Raw genomic sequence first — 26,487 nt, forward strand, 5'->3', positions numbered from 1 at the left:
ACAGCTGTGACTCCAGGAACAGGATTTTTCAGCTGGTCCCCAGGAACTGGAGCTGTCTGGTGAGTAGTTACTGGTGTCTGGCTGGGAGGACCAGCACTTGCCTTTCAGAGGGAGGCTGTCGGGAGGCAGGAGGGCAGCAGCCAGGGTTGGTAAGATCCACCTGAGTGCCCTCTGGAGGCTACAGAGGTGTCAAATGGTGTAACTCCAGCTGCTGACTCTGAAAACCCAGCCCAAGAGTCTCAAGAGTCAGGCTTGTGCCTGCACTGCTGCTCAGCCCATCCTGCAGCGGCTGTGCATCCTCCTGCAATCCCCCTCTTCCCGCAGCCACCCTGTGGACCACTCTCCTGTCCCCGACCCCCTCCATTTCAGATTTCCCTATCCCCAGCCTGCTTACTCATACCATGGTGCATTTGCTACTTTTCATTCATTCTACTTGTGCAACCCAGATTTCCTTCCTCTTCCCCCCTTCCTCTTTCACCACTGTCATTATTTCTCAGTCACTCAGCTTGCCTCTGGGCAAGGCTGGGCAAAGAGGGTTGTGCTAGGAGGAACCAAATTACAATCAGCATGCGATTCATAGGAATGACCAAGGAAGTACACAAAAGTGACACTGCACAAATAAAGCTCAGTGTCCACCTGCCATACCAATTTTTCCTGTACATCCTCTAGGGTCCAGTCTCTGATGTGCAGGGTGTTCTATGACATTGGGGATTGTATTGTGTTACCACAATACAGACAGAAGAGGATGCTTTTTCACAGTCTTGGAATGGATGGATAACATCAGATATCCAGGCAAAAATATCTTATTATAGAACAAGAAATGAACAGAGGAAAAATTCATTCATCTTGGCTAAACAGAGAGAGAGAGGAGAATATAGTTCAGAAAGGAGGCAGGGGAGGTTTTTAAAAAAAAAATCATTAGCACCCTGGGTAAAGGAAATGGAGCAAGTTCAGTGCGTTATGTGGGGTAGAATAATTGGAATTGTAACATTGCTCAGACAGGGTCAAGTGATGGCAAACTTTAAGAATACTCTTTTAAAGTGTATTCTAGGGAAAAGGCAAGATTGGTGGCAGAGGAACTGAAAGCTGAAAACAGAGGAGACCTTGCTTTAGAGTGTTAAGAAGCTGAATGAAGTTCTCTCAAAGGCTTTAACATCAGAGGAGGGTTTGAAATAACTGAATAAAACAACCAGAAGACCGCACAGAGCAGAAGGGAGAGATCACCACTCAGGGTGTGTTCGTTAAATCCCCAAGCTTCAAGGAATCAGGCTTGCAATTCCTAACATTTTAAGACTTCTCTTAAATTAACCTCCCAGTCATTTTTGCTGGGAGTCCCTTGCTGTGCTGGTTTGCTCTGATGCTCTCTGTCTCAAAGGCCACCTGCAAACAAGGCAGGCCAAGCAGGCTCAGGAGAATTCATCACTGTTAGAGCCGTAGGGTCTGGTGCTGGGGACAGCAGTTTCCTTTGTCAAAGGAAACAGTTATCCTTGTGGTTGGGAGACAATAGGAAGTGTCTCAGGCTGATGACTTGATCCCAACTGAAAAAGTGCAGCTGTCTTAGAGACATAATGTAGTATTTCGTATCTGCTTTACCCCTGAGCACCCCAAATTAACTCACAAAGTACCATTGTTCCCTTCCTGTAGATAAACTGAGGTGTCTCCGCAGTGTGGCTTGCCACTTGTCTTGCTCTCTTGCTTAACTTCTTGCTCTTGAAAGTACTGCATTAAAAGAGGACTGATTCTGATAATGGGATTAGCTAAACCAGTGTTCTTCATGCCAGCAAGATGATGGCTTATTTTATTCTGAAACTGTGCTTTCAGGACTATGCTACATTCATGGTCGCACCTAAGCAGTTGATGCACTCCAGAGAAATCAGATGGAAATTAAATCAAACCATTGAGTAACTTTCTTGCAGCCCTGGACCAAATCAAGCTGGCGTAAAACTTAAAGGTATTATTTCAGGGATGAATTTAAACCTGCTTGACTTCAGATTAGAGCTGACATTGCACAAGCCTCTGTCAGGACTCTACCTTTGCTGCTGGGCCTTAAGCCTTTTGCACCAATCTTCAGTCTCCCATGGCTGTTCTAGTTTTGCAGTTCTCAAATGTGTGCGGTAACAAATAATACCAAAAGAGTAGCCACTAATGCAGCTGTATTCCTTGTGCTTGCCTTGTCTATGGCTTACCTGTCCCATGCCTCTGCTCTCTCCTCCTCTTTAGCATGTTACCTGTGCAGCCTCCCAGCACTGATTTGGGGTGGGGAAGCCTGAAAGCAAGCTGCCTTCTCTGTCTCCCTCCTCTTTTCTCTCATCTTGCAAAGTGACAGAGTGGCACAGCTACATCCACAGAGGCAGAGAGAGATTTGCAGCCCCTTGCAATGTGGATGATCCTTTGCACAAAAGGTATAAATATATTGTAATAAGTGTTGATATAGTAATTCCATTTGGGGTTTCTGAGAGATTCAGCTGGTGTCAGAATTGCCACTGCCTGGATGGCAGAGCAAAGACACTCTGTACTGAGCTTTGCAATCGTAGAGTTAATTTCTGGACCCTCTGAGCTGGGACAGAGGGAGGTCTACGAACAAGGAGCTTTTTCTTCCCATTCTGGTTGAGCAATACACAATTAGCACCCATATGTTCCCAGCTATTAAGCTCATGCCCCCTGGATTATTTATGTAGCTTGGAAATTTCTGTAGGCTCTACTGATCCCCTCTGTCATTTGTTAATTACCATGTTGTGTCACTCCTCCCCACTCCTAGTCCTTTATTAGCATATTTCAAGAGAGCCATCTGCCCACCCAAATTGCCTGTAGCCTCAGGAGGGCTATAAGATATGCGACATCTTCACAGAACAACCTTGTTTTTCACTGGCGTCACAAGGAGATAAAGAGGGACAGCAGCTGACTTCTGCTGTGAATTTCCATGTAGTAAGTCTGAGTGATGCTGAGTGTGGGAGAATAAGAGCTGTGAATAACAAGCAGCAAAATCCATAGCAGAGTAGATGTGCCCCTTGCAGGGGGCTGTCCTAGTCCCCTATTAACACACAGCCAGCTCAGGAATAGCAGCTGCTTATGTTTTAAGGGCTCAGTTTCCCAAATCCCTGCTTGTGAGCACACGGATCCTACCACTGTCTTGTGAAGCCATCTTCAAGTGAGGAGTGAGGTGGGTGAAATACAGAGGGGCTCAAGTGTGGAGGTGATGCAGGGAGCGGTTCTTCACTCCCCATGAAAGCAGCCTGGGGAGAAATAAGCCCAGGCTCACTGTCTACATCAGGTGGGTCCCTGGGCAGGACTGCCTGGTTTTGCAAGCAGGCACCAGAAACTAGCACTGGGTCTGAGCAGCTGTGCATGCAAGGACTGCCAGAGGTGAAGGTAGTTATTGATAGTGATTAGAGATTGATTACTCTGACATGTTTTGCATTTTTCATACTGGCAAAGGAGGTAATGTTGCACTCCACCTAACAACAGCCCTGTCTTAATACAGAATGCAAAATAGAAAAAAAAAAAAAGGTTTTTTTCTATTTTTCACATTGGTGAAGGAGGTAACATTGCACTCCACTCATAACAGCATTCTCATCTTCCCCTCTGCAGCTGCACAGCCCCGGCCATGCCCTGCTCCCCTCCAGCTGCCCCCACTCAGTGCCCACCCATGCCCTTCAGCTGCCGGGCTGTTTCTCGTCGGGCTGTGTGCAGGTAAGGGCCGAGCCACGCCCAGCCAGACGGCTGCCGTCTAGTGCGGTGGCAGGCAGTGCCCCCTCTTCTCACACTTCCCGTTTCTGGGTGTTTTCAGTGAGATCAAGACCCTGCACTGCAGGAACTCAGTCTCCAGATGCATGCAGTGCGTCTCATTCCCATGGCGATTACAAACCCTGCTGGCTCCGAGGCTTGGGTATAGCGGCAATTTTTATCTATCTGAGCTCCAGAGGGAACTGGGGGTTCTCGACTTAGTCCGTTGCTGGCCAAAAATCTTCAGGATTAGACATGGCAGTAGTGTCTGAGCTGGAAGAGCAGGCAGAAGTGGTGAGGATGGCCATGTGCTTTAAGTAGGTTGGTGGTTTCATAAAGAAAGCTGGAGACCTGGTGTCATGGTCTTCCTTGGCCTGAGCGGTTCGAGCCTCCCTCTCCATCCCTGGGAGATGTGCTATGTGCAGGGTGCAGCATGATCTTCCTCTTGCATCTTAGCCATCATGCCAAGAGGAATCCAGGGTGGTGTTGGGGGACCAGGGGAAACCCTGCAATGCAAGTCTGTGTCTGATCCCATGGACTAATCTTTAGGACACTTACCTTGGATCCAGCTATGGGATCCAACTGCTATTTCCAAGAATGGTTCCCTTGTTTGACATCAAGCAGCCATCAGATACAACACAGAAGAGAATAGTGCTGTGGTCTCATACAGTGTGGGTCTCCTCAGAGGTGAAATAATGTAGTCTCTTGATAAAATGGTTGAGGTTTTTTTGCATACCCTGCCATTTTGCTTGGCAGGATTTTGATGAAGCATTTGAAATTCTACCAACAGTAAATATTCTCAATAAACCTTTGAAGGTGGAAATCACAAAGAAAGTGAGAGGTGCTAAAGGAACAGACTAAAAAAGAGACATAGCTGTGAAGGGGCTGGTGAGAGGTAACAAATGCATTCCTACAAATTTCATGTACAGGACTGGGCTTATCTAGTATTTTCTTTAATGAGTTGAAAAGAGGAGTTGTAATGCTGTAGGGAGACTCCCCAGCCACACCTCTGTACAGAAGAGACCTGAATGGTCTGAAAACAGAACTGATGACCCAGGGGAATGGGACAGGGTTCAAACACTGCATTGGAGCTGAAACACAAAGAAACATGGAAACCCACCGATCAAGGTTTGAACACCACTTTGCTCCATATTTGCAGCAAAAATAAAGGTGCTCAGAAGGTGGCCTTTTGTGTCTGACAAAAGCTGGTTCTAAAGTACTTGATGTGTTAAAAGGGTTTCACATATATCTTTCAAGGAAGGCTGTGAATCTAAATTTAGAAACTTTAGGGCTGACAGCACTCATGAAAAAAGGAAACTGATGTATGGTTTCTTTGAAATCTTATGTAAAGCAAAGATGAAACCACGGAACAACTTATGAATTTATGGTGCACTTTTATGGGGTAACATTGTCCATGGAAGCGATCGCAATGCAGCAGGCAGGATCCCTTACTGGTTAAATCTCAGTAGCAGAGATCAGATCTCTGGGCTGGGATTCTGCAGTTACTCGGGTGCGCCATGCGAGTTAGCAATCTTGCACTTCTGGGTGTTATTTAAAAAGTAGCAGCAGACTAGACATTCATGCTGAGCACTTGAGTAGAGCAAAGGCAGGCACAGTGAATTTTTTATATGCCTATATGTAAATACATACCCTGAATGTGGGAGAGCCTTGAAATCTGAGTCACAGTATAGCAAATGGTTGAGTTTCTACTTGTACAGAAGAGATGTAGGAGACCTTCCCTGACTTGTCTGGGTGAGTGTAGCCCAGTATCATCATGCTTCTGTGAAAGAACAACAGGAACCTTTCCAGAGCATCGCAGGCTGTCCCAATTGCTGTGTGGCCACCACTGGCCACGGTGTGTAGGACAAGGCACAACGCATCTTGTGTAGCTGCCATTTTAGAAGCTGAAGCAGAGACTCCATAAGTATATCTTGCAGTGTTGCCCAGCAGTCAAAGACGCAGCAGCTACACTGGAGTGAGGCACGAGGCACTTTGCAGCTGGGCTGGCCAGAACAGAAGCAGGCAGAGGCAGCAATAGCTTCCAACTGTTGACTTTAATTGCTCCCTTCCTCTATATTTGAAGGTTGGTGGTTTATAATGCCCACCCAGGTTCACATGTGAGGAGACAGACTATGTGTAGTGTGTGCCTCAGAAAGAAAATGCTACCAAAGTATGACTGATTAGTTAGCATATGAGCACAGCACCTGAGGTGCAAGCATACCATGAATAAAGCACTTTTGAGGTGGTTTTAATTTAGCTTGCTCTGTGTTCCTGTCACTAGAAATTCACAAGAGCACAGAGACCAGCCAGGCTAACTGCCGAACAGCGTGAAAATGAGGAGCTCGGTCCATCACAGGGCAATGGTGGAAGGACACTGGGATCTGCAGAAACTCTAGCTTGGCTCCTTTCAGCGCAGTATTGTGCAGCTGCTGCTGGCAGCAGCATGAAGGAAGATCATCAGTGAGGTAACAGGTATGACAGCATGTAGTATTTGGTTGCCCGACAAAAAAGCAGGAGAATAGCATTAGTGGTCTTGGTGCTGAAGTGCCAAGTGTGCAGTGTCACTGCTATGGGGTCATTTTCTCTGGAGTTGGCTTGGCTGTGGAAGAAGCACAGACAGCTCTTTTGGTGTCTTAATGATAGCATCTTGATGATAGCTGGTATTTGGTGCTTGGTGTACTCAGGGTGGGGACTGTGAAATTGTGGGATTTTTAGAGCACTTTGTGGAAATGTGGTTGTGTATGTACAGCTCTGATGTGTAGATATGCTGACAGTATTAAACACAGTTGTGCAAAGACAACAGAGCGTTTGACAAGCTTAGAGGAATGCAGGGAATAAAGCATACCAGCAATAATGCATATGGGGTCTAGACCTGAGAAAAGGGTGATTTATACATGGATTTGCAGATTTGGTGTGTATATAATGAAGGTGCAGTATGTTGTGAGTATAGGGTGAGTAACACTGGACAATAAAGAGAACAGGATACATGCAATGTATGTGTGTGGGTAAATCGTGGTAGTGTGATGAATCTTTGTAGTATACACATAGGGTTTGGGCACACACCGTGTGTATGCCTGCAAACTGGGATCATTAGGAGGTGAGGTTCCAGAGCGCAGAGCAGTTTGAGGGGTGCATGGAAGAAATCCTGTGAGCGTAGGGGTGGTGAGGCACACCGAGCTGTGTGAGGGTGAGCTGTGCAGGATTGCTCGATTGCACCGCAGAGCTGCGTGCCGAGAGCTCTGAGCGCTGTGTTGGATTGTGCAATAACTGTGGAAGGCTGTCAAGAGTAAAGCACTGTGCGCAGGGCTGTGTAAAGCGTGCTGGCGTGGAGCTGGTACAGAGTGGGAGGGCAGGTGCACTGTGAGGGCTGTGTGCAGGGTGTGGGACAGGGCTGCAGTGCACGGGGTGCGGGGCAGCTGTGCCGGGACAGGGGTGCAGGGAGCAGTGCGGGGCAGCTGTGCAGCACAGGCTGCCTGGGGGCGCCGGGGAGGGCTGCCGGACGGCTGTGCAGGGTACCGGGTAGGTGTGTCGGGCGCTGGGGAAGGGGCGGGCGGGGCCGAGCCGCGCCGTGCCGTGGCGGAGGAGGAGGAGGAGGGGCTGGGCAGGGTCCGGGATAGGGCAAGAGCGCCGCTCGGCAGCGGCCGGTCGGGTCGGTGGGGCTGTGCAGAGCTGAGCTGAGCCGAACCGCGTCGGTGGGACCATGCCGTCCTACACGGTCACGGTGGCCACGGGCAGCCAGTGGTTCGCCGGTACTGACGACTACGTGTACCTGAGCCTGGAGGGCACGGCAGGCTGCAGCGAGAGGCACCTCCTGGACAAACCCTTCTACAACGACTTCGAGCGCGGCGCGGTGAGTCGAGACGGGCGAGGGACGCCCGCACCCCGCGGCAGCCCGGGCCCGCCCCGGCGGGCTCCACCGCGTACGCGCCGTCGCGCATCTGCCTTCGCGGTGCCTCGGATCGGACCCGGAGGACGGGGGGCGGTGGAGCCTTCGGCGGCGCTTCGCCTGCTGCCTGGCCCGGCGCCCCGGGCGACTGTGGCAGGGCTGTGCTTTTTTAAAACTCTCATCCCCGTGTGCCGGCGCTCCGGAGCGGGACACCGGGACCGAGGTGCCCGCTGCCATCCCCGGCCGCCCATCATTCACAGCCCTGGCTGCCCTCAGTCAGTTGTGGGGAGGGATGGAGCCCTTTGATTCTGGCTTAAAATGAGCTTTCAGATTTCCTCGTATTTTTCTTATAAATACAAAAAAAAAAAGTGTACTTCCTGCCAATATGTGATGTTTAGGGTCAGTATTTACTAGTAGTCAGAGCCCTGATATCTCCGAGGAATTAAACAAAGAGGTAAGAGCTTGCAGTGGGAATTACGACGCCTGCCAAAGGAAATGTGTAGGGCAACTTCAGTGAAAGTTGGAAAACAGCATAAACATGCAAATGTGAGAATGAAATTGGGACCAGGCTATCAGCTATACTATTCTTTCTAACCTTGATTTCTGCTGTGTTGTGCCCTGTCCTCTCTGTGCTCTTATCACAGTATCCAGGCTATCCATCTGTAATCACTTATACTCTGAGCACTGTTTTAGAATGGCATTTATTTATTTGCTTATTGTCCATTGTGGAAATAATAGACTCAGGTAATTTTTTTTCCCCTCTCAAAATGTCTGTTTGGAAACCTAACTCACAGTTTCTGAAAGGTCTGATGACATTTAAGCAACTTTGAAAGTTTTAATGAAGGGTTCATAAGTCACCTTGGAAATTAGACCTACTGCTGCATATACAAGTGAGACTTCGCTGTCATGGTGCTGTTTTGCCTTTGGGTGTGTTTTTTTAACCATGGGGTTCAGAGCCTGAGTTAGATGTCTGATATCTTCTGCGTTAGACATTGCAGATATGGTTACCAGAAGTCAGCATTTTGAATAAGCGTTGATGGCATCTGTAGATATGTTCCCTGGATATTTATAGCTGATGTTCTAAGGAGATGCTCTAGCAAATTCAAGTGTGGGGACTTACCAGCTGCTGCTGTTGAAGTTACTTTCCTTCATGATTAAACATTCATAGCTTAGAACCTTGTTATCTGAATCTCCCAAATAGACATCCATTCCATTCTTTCTCTCTTATCCTGTGAATAGTCACACATTTTAAGTGAAGCTTAACAACATTAGCAAGAGAGGTTGAAGAAGACCTCAGACTGTCCTACAAACTTAGGGTTAGGGTGCTTCCCTAGGAGGCCTGAGCCCTGCCCAGCTGAGGAGATAAGCACCAGAGTCTGCAGTGACCAGGCAGTTTGCGCTTACCTCTGATCTACAAAAGAGGGTTTCTCTGTCTTTGAGAGATGGCTGTGATGGAGAGCCCAGTAGAACTAAACACCCACTTAGATTGGATCCTGTCACAGGGAGAATATACCATGATGTGAGCAGTAAGTATAAGCTCAGCAGCAACTCTTGAACTGCTGTGGGACCAGGTCCAGCAGGAGCAGAGGTACCTGCGAGCATTGGACCCGCTGGGTGAGGAAGCAATGAACGGAGGTTTGTGGATGTTAGTAGCACTACAGCAGAGGATGCGTGCACCTAAAAGGAGTACTTACATCTCCTTGGGAAGATAGCTTTAAGGCATATTTCAAAGTCTTCACCCAGTTCCTAGCATTTTACATAGAATGCATTGTTAGCTAAGTAAGCTTTCTGAGGCAGGGACTGTTTGGGTTTTGTTGGGTATTTTTTATCAAAGTTGTTTCCAAGTGCAAAGGTTCTTTAAATCCAGATGAGGACTTTTTCTCCTATCCAAATTAATGATTTCTGTTAATTGTTATGTGTTTCATACTACAAATGTGCAGTCAGTTTTTCCAGCATGTATTTATCGTGGAGAATAAGAATAACTCTGTTCCATGAAGTGTCTGGCTCATTGAACCCTTGCAGTATGATGTGCTAAGTTTTGTTGTTGAGGATGTTTTCTTGGGGAATGCAATGTGTTTCTCCAGGCACCTGTTCAGGTAACATTGTACCCAAAACATTATGAGTCTTACTAATGTGTTGTGCAAAGAAAGAATGAAAGAAAAGAAAAATATCAATATGGAACCAAAAAAACCCCAACAAACTGAAGCAGGACAAAAGACTTTCAGGTTGGTTGGCTTGTAAAATGTAGCAACTGGTTTCATAGTTCTGCCTTTAGTGTTTCTTTCAATAGCATCTCTGTAATTTTCTTTTTCTGCAAAGCAATTCAATTTTGAACACATTTGCAAAAAAATGCACTATTTTAGTAGCTGACCAGAATTTTACAGTATTATCTTGTAAGGCTTTGTCTATTTTTCTGTTTCTTTTCTAAATGTTGGGCCAGGCTCAGTAGTACCATTATCCTGGTAATATCTTCATTTGAATTAATGCAAATTGTGCATATTACTAGATATGGTGAATGAGGGCTTGGGCCAGTTCTGAGTAGGAGATTTGCGTGCCAAATGTTGATTGAGGGAAAGGGACGTGGAAAAACCCAAAGAGATTTTCACAATTGGTAGCTCAGTTATAGTTTTTGTCTGACTTACGCCAAGTACTGGACACAGGCAGTGTAGAAAGTCATTGCTGCTTTTCTTTACTCAGTATCTTTTGAGTAAGTTCCTGTTGGTGCTGAGCAATTTCAAAGCAAATGTTACGGTGTCAGTTCTCTCTTTTCTTCCTGTTATCCCTTCATCTGCGTTTTACTTTTGCTGAAAGAAATACACTCACAAGTATTTCCAGAAGGGAAATACAGGGTTTTTTCCACTTAGAGCTTTGTGCTTATAGAAAGAGGGGTTGTCTGTGTTGTCCTTTTTGCAATATTAGGCTAGTCAGTAGGAATCTCTCCTGAAAAAGAGAGAGCATAGCTTTTGCATGAGATTAAATTCCTTGAACAGGATGCTATGGGAGTTTGGACAGTCCATTAGTCTTTATTAATTCTGTTCTCACTCTGAACTCAAACTACATAAAAACTCCTAGCATCTCTGTCTCACCATGCAGTCATCAGGCTTGCCATATGATTACCAGGAGACCTCGTACAACAAATGCCTAGAAACCTTGAGCAACCAACTATCAATTCTTACCTGGACCTTGTACCATCTTTGTAACCTGCCACACCTTTACTACATTAGCAAAATTGTCATCTCAGGTGAGCCCATGGCATCACTGGTTTGGAGGCAGCGAAAACTGGTAAGACATCAGTAGGGAACTCTCAATTTCAGAAGTGCCTTTAAAATGAGAACTGTGATGGTCAATAAAAAGATTAAAAACTTTTAGGAACATTTAGGCTAATTGGATGTCCTTTTTGCATTACATCAACAGTGACTTGTGGAATGATTTTAGGGCTCTTGTAATACTAGCAAAGAGACTGTTACCAGAGGAATGAGTTTCTTCCAAAGATTGGCTGTCAATGTGACATTTCTCTCAACTCTTTGGATCTGATTCACATTGCTCTTTAAATTAAATTTGGGGGGGGGGGGGGGGGGAAGTGTGTGTGTGTGTATATATATGTCTGTGTATATATATAGGTGTGACATTATAAGAACTGTATACTAATCACTTGGCAGCAATGGGTTTTCGTGAGGACTTGAGCTAAAAATTATGCAGCATGTTTACCTTATCCAAACAGTGTCTTTGGTCACCTTACTCTTCCTCTGTACACGACTAGGTCTGGAACTGGAAATGAGTAAGAAGATGGAGCATAAAAATCCCAAGTAGCTGAATACAAAGGAAATCTGATCCAGATGCAGTTTATCATTTACTTCTGTAGGTTATTGCATTAGTATTTACATGTCTAAATTCCCTTTATAGTGATGAACACAAATGGGTAATAATTCACATATGTTTGTGGATTCCTTTGGACTCTCTCTCTGCAAGGTGGCTACTTCCAGCTCCTGACTGTCAAATGCAACAAGATCACGGTAAAATTGAAAGAGAGAATTCATTTTGTGTTGTGATTGCATAAAAATGTGCACAAGCAGGAAGTGGCTGAGTTTGAGACACATGGTATGGCAGCCTGTGACAAAGGACTCTTCTGCAAAGTGCCGTCTGGTCCTGGAAAGACATATGAAATTGCAGAAGTACTGACTCAGTGTGAAACCCGAGCCTGGTAAAGTTTATTGACCCTGTTTTTACTGAGAAAACCAGGAATTGCAGGGAAAATAAGATGAAATAGAAATTAAGTGCTGCCTATTTCTGGAAAGATTTGAAGCATGTTGAGCATTGAGCATGTTATTCACATTTTCTAGCCATCATCCAGAATTCTTTGTGCTGATTGTGCTATTTCTTTTCTGCTATGGAGATGCAAGGAAAAGTAGCAAGCATCGGTTTAATATCATAGAGTCATAGAATGGTTTGGGTTGGAAGGGACCTTCTAACCCCCCTGTCAAGGGCAGGGACATCCTCCACTAGACCAGGTTGCTAAAAAAAAAAAAAAAAAAAAAAAAGTTGGTTGAAATCTCAGCTCTGTGATTTTTCATCTCTCAGCTCACATGCTAGCAGGCAGATGCTGTCATCCCAAGCTTGCCAAGGACTGCCATGCTATTTGTGAAGCTGTTTGTTACCACCTGGTGTGTACGGGTGTTATATTGACATAAACATTGCACATTTTTATTTAAGACATGATGGGGCTTCCTTTTTAAAAGAAGCAGTTCAATGTCTTTTGCTTTAATAAGCATGGGGAGAATATAGCTCAGACTAAGATTAGTCTGTTAAGTCTCAGCAAATCAAACTAAGCACCATCCATGCCCATTTTAAGTATTGAGGCCTAAAATTAAATTAGGCTGCGTATTACAAGAAATTCCAATATCCTTGTTAGTATGAAAGAGCCTCATATGAGTTGCAGTATAGCAATCGTGGCCTGACAGTTGCAAAGTTGAAGAACATCTTTGGGAAAGACAGGCAAGGACAATGTTTCATTCTCTGCAGGATGGACTTCAAAGCCTAAAGGGTTTTTTATTTTTCTCTGGCTTCTATGAATCTATTAGATGTGACAAACTTTATGAAAGCTGGTATTTTTATATAATGGATTATGAGAGAACTGAGATATGGCATGCCAAACTTTGGTGGACAGATAGATATCTTTATCCCAAAATGATCATCACAGCTGGTAATTCATGCATAGTTCATAGAAAAGGGTACTTTGCATCAATAATGTGGGAAACTTGGGTTAAAATGGGAGAAAAAGGGATGCCAAGAGATCCTTCTTATGTGTGTTCTTCCAATCCTGTAGGTGCAAGTTGCTATGAGTCTTTTTTTTTTTTTTTTTTTTTATTTAGTCTTTCCTCATTTTTCAGTTTTGGTCCTTATGTGAATTAGCCTTTCCCTAGCAAGTAAGACAGTAACAGTGGGCATATATCAAATGTATCAAATGCCTGGGGAAGGCTAAGAAAGTGCTCCTGAAAAGAACAAGCAGAGTGTGGTGTTTAGGTCAGGAGCCAAATGACAAAGCTCACACAGGCAGGTGAGTTTCTACAGGCACTGCATCAATGTGCTGCAGTGCCTCATCCTTTTGACATCAGCAGCTGGTTGATTTCTAAGATTCTTGACTGTGTTGAGAAAAAACGTAAGAGAATGAATCTACTTGTAACCACACGAAGCTTAGCAGGATCATCTGAGCAGAGCAGGCTTTGGCTGCTACTCCTGTGGTTGCCATTCAGCTTTGTTACGATGAGCACTTGGCTACTCCCGTTTGCCCTGAGCTGTTTACACTCTTGGAAAGTGAGAGTCAATTCCTGTTCCTGAATGGCCTAGCACCACATGGCGTCTTACTGGTCATATTTGAAACGAATACTCATTTCTTCCTATGCTGGTATTGCCTAGTAGTGCAAGCGCCACCAGAACTGTCATTTGCTGGGTGCTGTCCCCACATGCAGTAAGAGACTGCATGCATCCCTGAGAAGCTAGCCCCATGAGGGAACTGAAGGACCCATCTCTGGGATAAGTGTTCACTGTCCTAAATCTGTTAGGCAATTTAGCAAGGCACTTAAGTCAGCATTCATAACAGCTGTTGAGCTGAGTGGGGGGTGCTTAGCATGAGCAAGAAGTGCTGAGGGGAGCACCATGTTCACAACTGTCCTTCTCCCAGGCCTGGCCATGTAACTACGGCACTGAAAGCAGTGTTGTGGGAGAGGCGATTTACACAGTGAACCAGTGCCTGACCTTGGTGGCCAAAGTCATCATCTTGTGTCTAGGTGACTAGTTCCCTGTAGCCTTCATACCTCAGTAGCTAGACCACTTAACAGCTAAAGTTTGCTGTTACATGTGCTCACAGATATACTCATCCTAGTGGGCCAAGCAGCTCCACATCCATTTCAAGCCATCTGATGGTGAAGCCCTGAGAGTCCAAACCATACATGTGGGCTGAGAACAGAACACATGGAAGAAATGCTGATGTTGGTAATCAAAGCCATTGTAATTCAAAGGGAAGGAGAATAAATTACTCACTGCTACTTCTTTTGTAGCCCTGCTGGAGCAGTCATCAAGAAAGGTAAAGAATGGTATTCAGTTCCTTCCTCAGCCTGACCACATTCAGAGCTGCAGCCCTTGCACCTCAGCAACGTGTGGTGTAGGGGCGGCACCAGGACTGGTCTGCTCCTCACCTGGATCATTGCATGGTCAATAACTCAAGGTTTCAGGGGTCTGTCCCCATAGGCCACTGATGAGAGCACTCCTGAAGGAGCAGGTATAGGGGGTCCTAGACTTCAGTACTAGCTCAGTGTAACGACCCTGTGACCAGACACTTAGCATGGGAAATGACGAAACAGACTAGCTACTGTACAAGTCTGGGCTGAGGTCCCTCCACATTGCAGGAGTCAGGCCTTTGAGTTAACTCCAAACTGAGGAAGGAGCTAAACCATGTTTCCACATGCTGGCTTGTTCTCTGTGAAAGATGAAGTGCCTCCAGAGCTAGACGGGGTTCTTGTGAAACTTGTTTTCAGTTAGCTACTTAAATTTCTTTGTACATCTGAGCCATACAAACATAAAATGTATTATTGTCCAAATCTGAACTGTACAAATATAAAATGTACCATTGTCCTCATGTTAAAAATGGAGAACTGAAGAGAACCAGCCACAGGAAGCACAAGACAAAGAAGATTTAGATGATCTGGATACTGTCCTTAGTCAGCACATATGACTAATACACACAGGTCTTTAGATTCCTAATCCAATGTGTAAATCTCATGATCATTTTTCCATTCCAGTGATGTGCCCTGGCAATGCCTCTTTCAGCTATTGCTAGGAGAGCAGTAAAAGGTTTCATGGTCTGCACGTTTTTCTCAGACTTGCAAACATTTCAAAGAGTAATAATTTTTAGGTTGCTGTCCTGGTTCTGGCTAGGATAATTTTCACAAGGAGCCAGGACAGATGAGCCAAGCTGGCCAGGGGCTATTCCATACCATGTGACGTCATGCTCACCACAAAAGGGGGCTAGTCGGGGAGGGGCGGGTTCCCTGTGGCTCCTGGACAGTCTGAGCATCAGATTGGTCGGTCGGTCACCGGATCGGTAAATTGCTTTCTGTTATCACCCATTGTGAATACCTGTTATCAGCCTGTTGTTGTTGTTTCCCTCTCCCTTGCCCTCTCCTTACCCCAACCCGCCAGGCTTTGCCTTTGGTTTTCCCATTCTCCTCCCCATCCCGCCGGGGGAGGGGTGAGCGAGCGGCACGTGGTGCTCAGCTGCCGGCTGGGGCTGAACCATGTCAGTTGCATAAAAAAAGAATTTCTCCATTTTTGGAGTGTTTTGCATGTTCTTATTTGTTTTTTTATTCGTCTTTCTGTTACATTGCAGTCCAGTAATAGGTCTTTCTGGAAAGAAGCTGGAAAATTCTGTTGTACCCGTGCCATATCAGGAAAGGCCAGATACGCTTGTGTAGCGCTGGTTGTGCTTCCTGTATGTGCAGTGGATCAATGACTGTATTCTGCTCTGTAGGTTGACTCCTATGATGTGACTGTGGAAGAAGACCTTGGAGAAATTCAGCTAATAAAAATTGAGAAACGAAAATATTGGTACCAGGATGACTGGTACCTTAAGTATGTCACTGTAAAAACACCAATGGGTGACTATTTGGAGTTCCCATGTTACCGTTGGATTACAGATGAAAAAGAGGTTGTCCTTCGAGATGGAAGAGGTGAGAGCCACTAGATACCTGGTTTCCTGCAGAACATCCAGAATTCTTCCACCTCTCCTTCCCTTTTCCCCATATATCTCTCAATCCTTCCAACAAGGAGACCCACTGCCACTCCCCTTCTGCATCCTAGGGAATGGGCTTTCCCTGCTGACTTGGACTGCTTTCGGAGCAGTTTGTTGGGCTGGGCACTGGCAGTTGAGTTGGGATATTTTGGTAGGCACATGCAAGGAAGACTCCTTACACTTGTTACACTGGTCTTGAATTTGAAGGCTGACCTAATGCCAAATTTTTGTCTGCTGTAAGCCCTTTTAATCTAATTAGTATTAGTGTCCCATCTTTGTTTCATAGTAAGCCCCTAAGTGGCCCAGGCTTAGTTGCCTGTGAAATGTCTTGTTTTCTTGAGAGTGAAATAAAATCCCAAAGCAGGCTGCTCAGCAGGTGCAAGGACTGGCTTGAAACAGCAGCTTCACTTTTCACCCCTTCTCTTTGCATGCTCTCAAGTCCAGGAGAAGGCAGGGTGAGATAGATATGACTGCTTCAACTAGTGGTGACCAACTGAGAAAAATGTTACAGTACTTCTGTGCTCTGTTCAGAGTGGCCTATTGGACCTGAAAGTTGTGTTTTAACTGTCTCTGACTACCTGCCTGCTGTGATCAGGGTTGGGGCAGACATGTCACTGATGTTTGCTTGTTCCCCTCTGTGCTTCCTAGGGTAGGTTGGCTGCTGTAGTGGTCTGCAGCATGAGTGCCTGAAAACAGCTGAAACAATGTATGAAGTGGTAGGAAATAAATGTTTATCTTTCCATTAAGTTTTTGGCTACTCCTGGCTGAGGAATTTTGCATTTGAAGCCTTTTGTCCTGTAATCACAACTATGTGTCGGTTTATTTGGTCTCCAGAGGAACTTTCAATTTTTCATAATTTGATTTATAACAGCTGCAAAACTTCCATGGAAAGCAGCTTTGTGTGGCTTTCAGAGTAAGGACAAAAGCAAATGAAACCCTATTGGTAACTTGAACACAACCAGCTGGAAACTGTTAGCTATTTATGTTATCAGTCATATTACCTCTGATATTTCCAACTCCAAACCCCAAACAGCTATTTCCATGAAACTCCTGCTGGCTTAATCTGCCTTCCCATTTGTGTATGTAAAGTGAGTCACGTACCTTGCCTGTTCTCTGATCACTAAGGCAGTTTCTGTGTTATTTAATTGTATAGTGAATACATGGTCAGAAGAGCAAGCTGTCTGGAAATGAAGCCTCACTGTTTTTTCTTTCTATTCTCATGATAAGAATATATGATTAATATCCCAAGATGACAGGGGAGAGCACAGCTCAAGGAGAGAGGATAGGAGGTGTTTCCTGGAGATGTCTTTTAGCAAAGAAGATTAGCTGGAACAATGTTGTGATATCTTATTGATGAAAATTCCATTAGATACTGAAATGTAAAATTAATTCCCCTGACCCCATTCAGACCCTTTAACACTAGATATGTACGGCAAGTGTCTACACATGTGGGTTTTATATACAGTGGAGACATATGTTCCTAGCTTGAGCTAATCGACCCTTGGAGGCACCAAGTTAGGAGCTTCTCTCCTTCCACAGATTCTCTAGGGACCTGTGTTTCTACTTGAGGTACTAAATTGGATCATGTAAGCATTTCCCACAGAAACTCTGTAAAGGCATAGATCAGAATTTTGAAGGTTTGGAAACTTTGTTCTCCTTCTCAAGACCTGGGTAGTGATAGGTAGAGGAACCTCATAACCCTGTCTCTTTCCTCTGTTTCACAGCAAAGCTTCCCCGGGATGACAAGACCCAGATTCTCAAGCAGCACAGACGCAAAGAGCTTGAGATCCGTCAAAAAACATACCGGTGAGTTTCCCATAGCTCCCCAGAAGGTTGAGGGCCTGTTCTCATCAGGTCAGAGTTTGGCAGAGTATGTTCAGATTATCATATTGCTCTAATTACTGGACTGCTGGATAAGAGAAAGCGTAAGTGACCATGTTGGCCATGTATTTTTTTTTACTTAGATGGAATTCACTGTAAGTGATGATCATCCTGGTGCTAGTGTTATTACGAGATACTTGAATCCCAGATGAGCCTATCTGGAAGGCTGAAGTGGGAATTCAGTGCTACAATCTCTGTGTGGGCCCACTGGCACACGGTTGTGTTTTCAAGGAAGATACGAAGGCAGATTTCATTTGCCTTTTACAAGCTTTACTCCAGTTTTGGAACATGATCTGAACATGTCGGCTCTTAGCAGAGCTTTTTAGCTGCTTCAGCATTGTTTCCTGCACTGGGGTGTAGTGGAAGATCTGTCCCTCTTTGAGTGGACTGGAACGTGCTATTAAAACACTGTTGTGATACCCACCTTTATACTGTCATAGACATTTTTTCCTAACAGAAGTCACAATGGGAAAGTGCTATCTTTTATCACTGGCTAACTCCAGAAGGCAATAGACATTTCCTTTTCCTAGAGACACATTATCTGTTAAAATAACAAAAGTTTCTTGCACTTGCATCTCCTTATCAGAAGAGTAAGGATCAGAAGGACAGAGGGGCCATTCAGAATTGATGGATTGAAGCTTGGTGTATGTGTGGTTGATATCATTTGACTAAGAAAGTATCTTGCTTACAAATTATGGGAAACAGAGCAGAAGAAAATATAGTTCAAAACAAGGTGTGGCACAAAATTTTACTTACCTATGCAAAAGGAAGGCAAAACCATTTATAATTCTAGGGAAATAGCTATTTACGATTTGGATGCATAACTGATAACACACAATGCAGTCTGTGTATGGCAGGCAATTTGGAAATACATCGAAACAGTATTCATTACAAATCTCCTTCTTTTGTTTTGAAGTAAAAAGGGGCAGAGTGCAAGAACATACATGGCAGAGAATATGTGCCATGACCATTAGGAGGTAAGGCTCTTCTGAGGACCTGAATCAAGACTATCTGTGTCTCTTGGCGAGTTGCCTTTTGGAGGAGCCTAACTACATGTCTGAGTACTTTTAGCTGCTCTATCTCAGTTCTGCAAAAATGTAGCCCCAAGAATGAGTGCTCATTGGGCAGCTGTCTGTGGCTCTGTGCTTTCCTCTCCCAATACATTGGAAGTTACTGCCAATTTCAACCAAATGAGATAAGTGTTTGGAAATGTCACAGATATTAAGTTACTTCAAGTTTTGTGAAGGTAGGTGGCCAAGTAGATGCCTTCCACTGTATTTCAGGATTCTGTAGGTTACTGGTAGGTATTGATGTGGTATAAGTTACTATTTTTGGCCCAAATGAGTTGGCTGCAAATTTATTTTATAGAGTTGAGCCACAGAAGCTGTGTAGGTAAAGGAATGACACAGGTCTTGTGCTGGTAGGGTTATATGATTAATCCAACCTCTCTTGTTTTCTCAGCTGGAAGGAGTGGCATCCAGGCTTTCCCCTGAGCATCGATGCCCATTCTCACAGTGATCTGCCTCGTGACATCCAGTTTGACAATGAGAAAGGAATTGACTTCATTCTGAACTACTCTAAAGCGTAAGTGTTTGTGTAACTTTAGGAGTTTTGCAAAATCTCTTTTGGGGCAGGGTAAGGATCTAATCACCTTTTAGGTTTCATCGAAATCTCAAAATTTGATTCTTTTCTCCCAGAGGGATTTGCAGTCAGTCAAAGTAGGAAAGAATTGAAGGTTTGGGGTTTTTGACTATCGATATTTTAAGCTTTTCACAGTGGGAACTGACTGAGCCTCTGCATTCTTATTAGACGCTGTTTTGGCTGTGGACGGGTAGAGGAGGCACTGGTGAAAAGCATAGGAAGAGCTACTGGCACCTGATACTTTAGGCTTTTGACTTAGTTCTCAGGGTCGCCCCCTAGAGATACCTCTCTCCCCTGTTTGCAATAATTAAGCATTTCGGCCACATACCAAAAGAAGATGGTATCAATGCACCCTTGAGACTCTGCTGAAGAAAAGCTGTTCTGGGCAGCTCATCAATTAACCACATCTAAGTGTAATCTGCCTGGGGCAACAAAGTCACTGTCCACCCACTTGCACACGTCATGTCATTGAAAAAAACCCAGAGTCTTGGCCATTGGATGAATGTGAATAATCAGTCCTGCAGAGCTCTTTGAAATAGTACAAGGTTAATGAGCCAAATAGGACCTCTCTGGCCTGAGTCCCCTTCTGAGCTGTCTCACATGACCAAGTCATATCATATTATCTCAGACATCCCATCATACTGTGAGATGGTGAATAGTCTGAGATGAGACGAGACTGGTCTAAGATCACCCACAATTTCTACATCTGTGATTCTGTTAATATGCTGGTCTCTTCATATTTGGGAAAGGTGTTCCTCCTGTTATTTGGGTGATCAAATGGAGATTATGTCATCAAGCACAGGTTGGCAAGAGCTAGGGAATTTAATAGCCATACCGAGAAACTTGCAGCTTCTAATAAGAGTGAACACTTGCTTATCTGAGTTCATCTGGGGAATTGATGGTGACTGAAACCTTACATGTCAGACCATTCTTGGTGTTACATTTATGCACCTGAATTTCACTACCAACACAGAGACAAATCCCATGGCTTGTTCTGAGAGAATCTACCTGCTTGTTTTATAATTTGGAAAATTGGAAACTTCAAAGAACACATTTTTTTTTCTCATTGTAGTAGCTCTGCTGTAGATTTCTCCCTTCCTCCTCTCTCCCCCACACTAGGATCTGCTTTTCTCAATGGAATGATGCTTTGTAACATCAGCAAATCTTTTTTCTTTTTTTTTTTTTTTAGCAGAATAAATCTCTAGCAGGTGTGAACGGGGTGATGGGTGTGTTTCTGCAGTGCATATGGACAGGTGGACCTAGATCTTTCAGAGCTAATTGCAATAAGGCAGCTGAATAGCTTTGAAGACCAGGGTCTCTAGCTTTCTATTTCATGCAAACTAGGATGTTAGGAGAATGATGGAACAGTGCACTTGTAGCTTTTAAATGCAATACTAGCTGTTATACTGGAGAAGTGGCTGTGGGGTCACACAAAGAGTTATATTAATGGTACAAAAGACAGACAGATGCTTCCTACCCCCCGAGCTTGCTTACATGTATTGCCTCAAGTTTATATCTATGTTTAGACTTCCAAAAAACCAAATCTCTCATCTTTAATATGAGCCAGAAGTTGAGGGCCCTTCTCATCTTATGAAATATCTTATTCCTCAAGCAGCTCATTAGTATTCCGTGGATTCTTAAAGCTTTAAGAAGTTTTAAAGAATCTGGGGCCCTGACCATAGGTCCTTGGAAAACCCTAGACTCAGATGTTCCTCTTCCACAGACAGGTATTAGAACCCATACCTGCAAGAAAAATAAGTCAAGGAAACTGTGGAAATTTACATCGTGTTATTTAAAAGGCGAGTCAATTTTTTTATAAGGCCAGAAAAGATCGGTTTTGATCTGTAGTCAAGACTTTAATACAATGCATGCTAGATTACCACAGCCAGTCTCTAATTCTTAGTTTATCTTCTGTCTGTGTGCAAACTGATAAATTACCAATTTGAATTTATCAAATTTGATAATTTCACTTTTTTTACCTCCCAGAAAGTGCTGGGAGGAGACCCCATGCATATCTCTGAAGTGGTCTGAGATTTAATCAGGTGGGACAACAGTACAATCTGTTCACCACGGAACAGAGCCAGGGCTGAGACCATCTGGAAGAAGGGAAAAACTCACCATCATTGTTATGTTGTGCTGTTGTGAATAAACCTGTGGCAAAACCACAAAGAGGTTCCAAGCAAGGGAAGAAAGCAAACAGTGTGCAGCTCTTCTCTTGGCCCGGCTTCAGGAAACAGTCTAGCTCAGAAAAGGCAAGGAATAACTCTCTTAAAGGAAGGAGAGAGGTGTGAAAATACACAAACCCTGTGCAAAGTTACTGGGATCTTCTCTTGTTACATTAGCAATGGCATGGTATTCCAAACTTTTACAAATCCTGTGTTTTCCAAGAGCTGTTGCTTCTAGCATGGTGTTAGCTGGTGCAAAACAGCCATTTCCCAGCTCATTTAGGAGATCTGAGTGATGCAGGAGCAACAGCATCTGAAAGCCAGAGATGACCGGTTTGCCATTAGAAGGCATATGCAATTTGGAGGCTACATACCCCTTCTAGCAATCTCATCTTGCCATTCTGTAGCGTATTGTGAGAGATCCTGAGTTGCAACCAAGCAAAACTTGCAAACAATTCAACAGAGTGCAGGGGCATCTATTTTTGTCATTGGCTGTAAGAGCACCTTCCCACGAAGTAGGAAGTAGGGAATACTTCCCATGAAGTAGGGAAGTATTTATTGCAGATAGGCAGACATTCTGGAGAACTGGTATGACACAAAAGCAATTTTTCCAAGGAACAGCATAACTTCTTGCCTGGCACATTTGGCTGAAAATCTAGACCTATGCTTTTGGCTGGGTGGACTGTGAAAAGCTTTGGAGAATGAGTTTGATAGCCCTTATCTAGCTACCCTGTTGTGCTTTGGGAACTTGGCACAACTATCTGCATGCATGGAGTGGAGATACATGGGGGAAGGCATGGGGTCTTCCTTCACTTTGAGCGCAGTACGAAGGAGGATAGGGAGGTGTGTCTGGAAATCCAAGGGCAGGTGTAGAGTTGCAAGGTGTAACAGTGGGCAGGGATAACATTTAAGGAAAAATGTGAGAGCTGTGAGAGTTGTATGAGACTTAGGGAGTAATGGAAGAAGGGAAGGGAAAGCCCTTTTGCTTGGGACATGCAAAACTGAACTTAGAAAGAAGGAGATGTGTCTCAGAGATTGCAAGGTTGGATCTTTAGATGCTGTTGGCAGTAGATAATTCTGTAAATTTACAGGATTAATCATGTGTAGGTGGGGGTAATCCTGAAGATTTCCTGTGCTGATGTGATCTACACTATCTAGCAAACGGAAACCCTCACCCTCAATTCTATGCCAGAAACACAGGCTTGCGTAGCTATTTTGGACCAGTGTTGCATTTGGGCAGATTAAGTTCTACAAGCAATTCTCTGCCATTTTTTCATTGCTCTGGTTTCTAGTATATGCCATAAATCTGAGAAGTACCTGATTTCTTGGGGAAAACAGATTTTTATTTCCTAAGTCCTTTGGAATTTTGTTCCAAGATAGGAAATGTGAAAGACTGCTTCCTTTAAGAAGTAATCTTTGAAACATCTGAAAATGAATGTATGCATGGCATTCAGCGGGTCAGACCACAGCAGGTTTGTGCCTAGATCCCAGGTGCTGTTGCTATTGCTTTTTCTGATCAGGCTGATAGCCCTAGGTAGGACGAACACCCTGGGCAGGAGAGGAGTGTTGCATACTGATTCATGTGCCAAGTGTTTCCTAATCTCAGAGCAGTTCTGAAAGAGGGCAGAGGCTCTACAGGACCTTTACTGGAAAGTCTCAAACGAGACAGTCTCTCCAGCTACTGAGTTACGTTGTTTAAAGTGATTTAACTTTCTGGTCATGGTCATGCTTCGTCTTGAAGGTCATAGACACCTGGTATCTATCCAGAAAGCCCTGCCCAGTAGTTATGCTCCTGTTGATCCTAGTACAATTATTCTGTGTCCCTGTCAGGTATGAAGAGACCTCTGGAGAGGTCATCTCCTGTTTCAGACTAGACAATTGTCCAAGTTTTACTTCCTAACATGCTGCCAGGCACCTCTTGACTGCCATCTGCAGCAGCAGAAACAGTGCGTTCCCCACGCACCCTGTCTGGGCGCAGTGCAGAAGTAGCTCCCTTGTCTGGGTTATGGTCATGCTTGTCTAGAGCCTTCCTCCAGATAACCACTTGCTGTTTTTCCAGGCTTTTGGTTCTCTTCAGTCACTTCTAATCCAGTTCTTTTTAAGGTGCCTCAGTCTAAGTTTATTGATTATAAATCTACACTCCTGGGATCCTTTGTCCCTCAAATTCTGTTCTGGAGGATTTCCTGCAACACTGTGACTTTTCTTTACTCTGTTATCTGCCCAAATTATCTTTGTGTCATGTGCGTGCTTTTCTTTGCGTAATTTTTCAAATTCATTATTTGCTTTCTAGTCAAAATAAATTATTTCTATTTCATAACAACAGTTTAGCATTTATGTAACAATTCAGGACTTGTCATCTCATATGAGGTGAACTTGCTTGACTGTGTTGTAGTCAGAATACTTTCCTGAATTAGCACTTTGTCAGACGTTTCTGGCACCCAGCCCCACCCCCCGCTCATGTGCTGTCTGCAACCAAGTGACTTGGTTACTGAGGTTAGAGATGAGTGAGCATCAACTTTAACCAGCTGCCCAAGGAAATAGAAAGCTTTTAAAAACTCAGGCCTTGCATTGTAGGGATCCAGTCTGGCCTTGGTCACGTAAACACTTAGAGGAGCTGTTCTCTGTTTCGGAATACTGGCTGCACTGATCCTGGGTTGTGTTTGCACTTTATGCAAATTACTCAGTTTCTTCGTGTCACCATGCAGCTCTCTGAATTGGTGCTAATAGTGATTTTAGCACTCTGAGCATATGCTAACAACCAATGATGTGTGAAGCACTAGTTTTTCTGACTATAGTTTTTATATGAAGTAAGTCTTAAAGTACAGCAATTGTAGGCTGCTGAGAACGGCTCTAGAATGGAGTTCGATAAATGCAGTAGCAGGGATTGGGCTCCTGAGGTGCCTTTCAGCCTTGTGTGTAAAGGTAAAGCCAGCAAATTTAATTCTGTAGGGTCACCATCTCACATTCCAGCACTGAAAAATTTATTGTGTGTAGGTATATAAAAGGGTGGAAAAGAATGGGGAAAGGTATTGAGGAACCTGGAGCTGATTTTTTTCAGAGATGTTGTGTTTCATTTTGTTTTTAGGATGGAGAATCTTTATGTCAACCGTTTCATGCACATGTTCCAGTCTTCCTGGAGTGATTTTGCAGATTTTGAGAGGATCTTTGTCAGAATCAGCAACACAATCTCTGGTGGGTTTATCAGCATTTGCTCATGATTGCATCGTAGAATGACTAATTAGTTGTCGTGAACATATCTGATTAGGATGGAAGTGGCTGACCCATACTTCTGCTCTCCTATGTTTTTTTCATAAATAAACAAACTATAACCTCAGACTGCTGATCACACCAACAGCCCACAAAACCAAAAAGTGAAGCTATGATCTCACACAAACTAAAATTACTGGGAATTGCTCAGTGACATTCTCTGTCCTGAGCTACACTGGAGGTCCAGACAGCTGGGCATTGTAGTCCCTACTGGCCTTTAGAAACATATTTTCAGATATGTGCAAGTCCTATAGGACAAATTTTCGTAAGTATTTCACATCTAAACCTAGACATAGCTTCGTGGGAGTGCTTTTCAGAGCATATTAGCTGTTAAGGCATTTTTGAAAGTTTGATCATATATCTCCCACTTCAGCCATCTAAATACATGGAAAATCTGCAAAGAGGCATGTTTGGAAATGTTCTCTGCTAAAAGCAAGTACTAGGGTGACCCCTCTGGTCTCTTACACAGACTAGATCAAAGGCTGTTGGCTAACGTCCCAGCCATGTGCTCAGTCCTGGTTGCAGTGCTGCTGACGGTCCCAGCTTCTCATCCCTGTCCCGACACGGGGAGGGTACCACTGCCTCAGTTCTGCTGTTGTAACCTCACCTGTAGCTCCCTTCAGGCAGTTTGCATGGGCCATTTGCTTTGGTGACACAGAGCAGCTCAAATGCTTTTCAGTGGCAAATTTTTCCTAGCCGGTCATTTTGACAGAACTTCTTTCAGGCATGAAAGTGCATGCTGTTAGGCCAGCAAGTCTGGGGATGGGTTGCAGAGCTGGGAATGCCCTGGGAGCTGTAACTTCTTCACCTGGTCCTGCTGCAGCCAAGATGGGCTATCAGACCACAAGGAACTGTGGTTCTTACTGGAAATCAGTGCAAGTTAGGCCTGAAAAGGCTTGCAGCATTTATCCAAAATGTCATCTCTCTTCAAAAACATGTCAGAATTAGTTGCGCGTACTGCATTAAATGTCTTGCTGTGCTTGTCATATCATACTCACATCTTCTTACTGGAAGACAAAAATGCCTCTCTCAGAGTGTGAGTTTCACTTTTATATTCAAGGCCATTCAGTTTCTGCAGTATTGTTCATACTGTTAAAAACTCCATTGATGCAGTATTAAGATGTCAAAGACAAAATACATCTTTTCTTTAAGCCTTTTCAATATGGAAATCTTAGCAGTTACATAAAAGAATTACAGATAGACATGGCTTTTGAAGTTCATGGTACCCTTTCTGTAAAGCAGGGCTGGGAAGCCTTTGTTTTGTGAGTCAGAGCCAACCTTCTACTGTCATCCGTGGTTACATTGTTTTACTTTATTTTACTGTATTATTGGATATAATAGATACACAGATACTATAAGCTGGCTAGCATGTGGTTCCTCCAATGTATGTGAATGGCATGTTCAGACTCTGCAAAGGAAAATACTTTTCCCTCCTGCTCTGAAGTTTTGCTCCTCTTCAGGCTGCCTAAGGACCAGTTAACAGAAATAAGAGTAATTTCCGCGGTCTTGGGTATAAAATAAAGCACACAAGCTGGCCAGAGCTATTAAAAACTAATTACAGCAATTTGTTACATTTAATAAGATTGCTTCCTAAAGTACTTTTAACACAGTAATTAGATGTAAACCACAATTAATTTCAT

At 44.2% G+C, this 26,487-nt stretch overlaps 1 protein-coding gene across 3 annotated transcripts in view; it reads left to right on the plus strand.

Annotated features, from left to right (window-relative positions):
• Window positions 1–7,061: 7,061 nt before the first annotated feature.
• Window positions 7,062–26,487, plus strand: part of ALOX5 (arachidonate 5-lipoxygenase) — a 35,154-nt gene continuing 15,728 nt past the window's right edge. The window contains exons 1-5 of one of the 3 annotated variants that reach the window (XM_075758383.1): window positions 7,062–7,573; window positions 15,633–15,831; window positions 17,618–17,699; window positions 19,236–19,358; window positions 24,666–24,772. In XM_075758383.1, coding sequence (XP_075614498.1) covers window positions 7,424–7,573; window positions 15,633–15,831; window positions 17,618–17,699; window positions 19,236–19,358; window positions 24,666–24,772 — 661 coding nt within the window. In that variant the 5' untranslated portion in view covers window positions 7,062–7,423. Of the gene's footprint in view, window positions 7,574–8,704; window positions 9,136–15,632; window positions 15,832–17,617; window positions 17,700–19,235; window positions 19,359–24,665; window positions 24,773–26,487 lie in introns of those variants that run through there. The other 2 variants (XM_075758385.1, XM_075758384.1) reach the window with 2 other exon arrangements.

This window comes from Balearica regulorum, chromosome 7 (genome assembly GCF_011004875.1).
Source record: "Balearica regulorum gibbericeps isolate bBalReg1 chromosome 7, bBalReg1.pri, whole genome shotgun sequence".
Taxonomy (NCBI): domain Eukaryota; kingdom Metazoa; phylum Chordata; class Aves; order Gruiformes; family Gruidae; genus Balearica; species Balearica regulorum.